Genomic DNA, 2,475 nt, shown 5'->3' with positions numbered 1-2,475 from the left:
AGATGCTACTCACCAAAGTAGAATGTAGAACATTTTCTTTATAAACTATGTTATGCCAGTTGAGCTAGATATTCCCCGAGACCATGGTTTCTGCATAGGTTTATTTCTTGAGAATAGACAGATGGCCTAGATTTATTTTGAAGGAAAAGCCAACAAGATTTCCTGGTAAGTGTGGATGAGGGGGATGTGAGAAAGAGGTGTCAAGGATGCTGCCGAGGTTTCTGGCTTGTGGAAGTAGAAGACTAGAGGTACCATTTACTGAAGTGGAAAGAATAAAGGAGAGGCTGATTTTGAAGTGGAAGTCAAGAGCTCAGTTTGATATTAGGAAGTTTGATAAACTGCTTAGTCATGTAAGTGGAGAATATTGTGAAGATGGTAGCACATGTGAGCCTGGAGTTCAGGACTCTTGGTCTGGGGCTGGAGGTTTAAATTGAGAATTATCCATATACAGATGGTATTTAAAGCCCAAGATTTCATCACATCACCAGAAATAGAGTATACATGGTATGAAAGGAAGTCTGAGGGCATTCCAGGTTTTGGAAGTCAGAACGAGGAGGAGAAATCAGCGAAGGAGACTGAGAAAGAGCAGCCAGTGAGAGAGGTGAGGAGGAGGGCCAAGAGAGAAGTGTACTGGAAGGCAGGCATTCCCACGGCTCCAGAAGGAAGAAGCTATGTTGTCAAATGCGATGAGGGCCGAGACTTGATCCTTGAGTTTGGCAGTAGGTGTGGCACTGGTGAGTCAGGTCCATGGCATGGTGGGGTGCAGGCCTGACTGGGGTGGGCTCAGGAGAAAATGAGAAGGGAGTTAATAAAGGCAGTGAGTACAAACAACTCTTCTGAGGTGTTTTGTTATAAAGGAGAACAGAAATGGAATGGTAGCTAGAGAGGGATGTTAAGGGCAGTTTTTTTTTTTTTTTTAAAAAGATGTGAGGTGGTAGAGTGTGTTTATATGCTGAGTGGGTATGATTTGGTATTTTTATTCATAGGACTGTAAGTCTCACTTTTTTTCTTTCTGTTTTACTTTGCTTTTCTTTAGCTGTGAAGACAAGTAAATCTACATTGGGTCAAACAGATTTTCCAGGTAAGTGAGAGATCTTGTTTATAAATGTTTTGCATTTAAGAGCAGGTCATGTTTTGCCAAGTATTTACAGTTTTGCCACATGGTGTTTCATTGGTTTTGCATAAAACAGAATGTCACACCCCTCCTTTAATCATTGGTTCCTGATCTATACATTTTTCAACATGAAATAGCTCACAGTCGGAAGCCTGCACCTTCCAATGAACCTGAGTATCTCTGCAAATGGATGGGACTGCCCTACTCAGAGTGCAGCTGGGAAGATGAAGCCCTGATTGGGAAGAAATTCCAGAGCTGTATCGACAGCTTCCACAGCAGGAACAACTCAAAAACCATCCCAACAAGAGAATGCAAGGTGTGGTGATTGTTGCCTCTTGGTTTTTCAGGGGAAAGATGTATTGATATGAAGGGTGGGTCATGTAGGTATCGTCGGGAAGAGAAAATAGCACGTTCTGAAGTGAAAGAAGATGACTTAACTTTAATATTACAGAAAAATAATTAAAGCCTAGGGAGAGGATGAGGTATATCACAGCTTTGCTGATTTCTTTAATCTGAAAATTTCCGAATTAGAAGTAGAGATATTGTGGAGAATACGTGAGCGGATTTAAACACCATAAAACAGAAATGATGGGAAATGGGGCTGTCACTGAATTCTGTACAAACTGAACATAAAGACTTTTTTGTTTGCTAGATTGATTGTACAAATTCCTCTCCTTCTCTGGCATTTATCCCATCTGTAAAGTGGCATGCTAGGATCCTCAGAGTGAATGAAAGTACATATAAGACATGGGTTTTGTCTTTGAGAAGCTGACACTGTAGTTAGGGCACCAGGCCACCGTCTGTGAGAAGCAGTCTGTGAGTGGGGGTCAGATGCGTCTAGTAGGGAATATGTGGTAAGAGAAGTGCAGAGGTAGAAGTCACTGAGCTCCAGTGGCCACTGAAGGAAGGCTTGAACTGGCCCTGACCCTTGAATGGATTGGTGCTGGATAGATAAGAGAGGGTCCAGGGTATTGCCCTCCCACGAAAGGTGTCAAGAAGATATTCTTATAGTGCAGTGGAAGTACTCCCAGACCCCATGGTTGGAAAGGGAGGTGATGCTGGTGAGTGCATTTAGATCAAAATGTTGTATGTCTTGAATATTGTGAAAGGTATTTTGATTTTATCATGTGGGTATTGAGATGCCTACGCTACTGGGTGGAGCAGCTGGATGAAACCAGTATTTTATTTAGAAGCTTCATCTAATGGTGGTATGGGGGAGACTGGAATGAGCAATTATAAAAGCCTGAGAGTCCAGCCAGTCACATGTCATAAAAGTCCATGAATGAAAATTTAGTGTGAGGACAAGGGAAGTAGCCGTGGGATGGAAGGACTGAATGGGAGAACCATTGTGAAGATTTGGC

General features: G+C 42.4%; 1 protein-coding gene across 1 annotated transcript in view; it reads left to right on the top strand.

Annotated features, from left to right (window-relative positions):
- Positions 1–2,475, top strand: part of CHD2 (chromodomain helicase DNA binding protein 2) — a 144,332-nt gene that overhangs the window by 53,438 nt on the left and 88,419 nt on the right. The window contains exons 9-10 of the mRNA XM_023727811.1: positions 1,037–1,081; positions 1,252–1,430. Coding sequence (XP_023583579.1) covers positions 1,037–1,081; positions 1,252–1,430 — 224 coding nt within the window. The remainder of the gene's footprint in view (positions 1–1,036; positions 1,082–1,251; positions 1,431–2,475) is intronic.

This window comes from Trichechus manatus, unplaced genomic scaffold, assembly GCF_000243295.1.
Source record: "Trichechus manatus latirostris isolate Lorelei unplaced genomic scaffold, TriManLat1.0 scaffold00019, whole genome shotgun sequence".
Lineage (NCBI taxonomy): Eukaryota > Metazoa > Chordata > Mammalia > Sirenia > Trichechidae > Trichechus > Trichechus manatus.
This window is presented reverse-complemented; position numbering and strand designations above follow the sequence as displayed.